Source organism: Buceros rhinoceros, unplaced genomic scaffold (assembly GCF_000710305.1).
Source record: "Buceros rhinoceros silvestris isolate BGI_N320 unplaced genomic scaffold, ASM71030v1 scaffold13241, whole genome shotgun sequence".
NCBI lineage: Eukaryota > Metazoa > Chordata > Aves > Bucerotiformes > Bucerotidae > Buceros > Buceros rhinoceros.
Genome location: NW_010395012.1, coordinates 10661 through 11311, shown reverse-complemented (window position 1 = coordinate 11311; position 651 = coordinate 10661). Strand labels below are relative to the sequence as shown.

At 43.9% G+C, this 651-nt stretch overlaps 1 protein-coding gene across 1 annotated transcript in view; it reads left to right on the top strand.

Moving 5' to 3' along the window:
* LOC104501584 (beta-adrenergic receptor kinase 2) overlaps positions 1 to 651 on the top strand; it is a gene marked incomplete at its 5' end in the record, with an annotated part of 28882 nt that overhangs the window by 25750 nt on the left and 2481 nt on the right. The window contains one exon of the mRNA XM_010145419.1: positions 58 to 220. Within this exon, the coding sequence (XP_010143721.1) occupies positions 58 to 220 (163 nt within the window). The remainder of the gene's footprint in view (positions 1 to 57; positions 221 to 651) is intronic.

Here is a 651-nt window from a genome sequence, read left to right as displayed (position 1 = left end):
GGAAAGAGTAGTAACCATTACTAAAACCGGATTTTTTTGTTGTTTTTCTCTTGCAAGTTGCTTGATAGTGACCAGGAATTATATAAGAACTTCCCTCTGGTAATATCGGAGCGTTGGCAGCAAGAAGTAGCAGAGACTGTTTACGATGCAGTAAATGCAGACACAGATAAAATTGAGGCCAGAAAAAGGGCTAAAAATAAGCAGCTTGGCCACGAGGAAGGTAATCTGTCAAATCCTCTTCTCTCCATCTTTCGCTGCTAGATCGTAGTTCGTGTGTTCAAAGTGCCACACAAGAGGCTCCCCCATTGCTGTCACTCGCCGGTAACTGTCAGCGCTCGCTTAGTCAGGAGCAGGTTTCTTAAGGCATCTCTTATTAACATTTCGAAGTGCTGTGTGATGACATGATGTTTGGGAAAATCTTTCAAAGGTGATGCTGTACAGCCTCTCATCGGTGGTGGTTATGGTGTGTGCTCAGAACAGAGGATGTGGGATTTGATTTCATGACAAAGAAGGCGAGAAAGACAGCGGGGGAGGGTCCTTTCCAGCAAACTTCGCTTGTTTGCAGGAGGATGTTGTAGGATATTGATCCTTTGAATAGTTAATAAGATGCTTTTTTAAGAACTGAATTCTGCTCTGGGTTACTCCACGCCA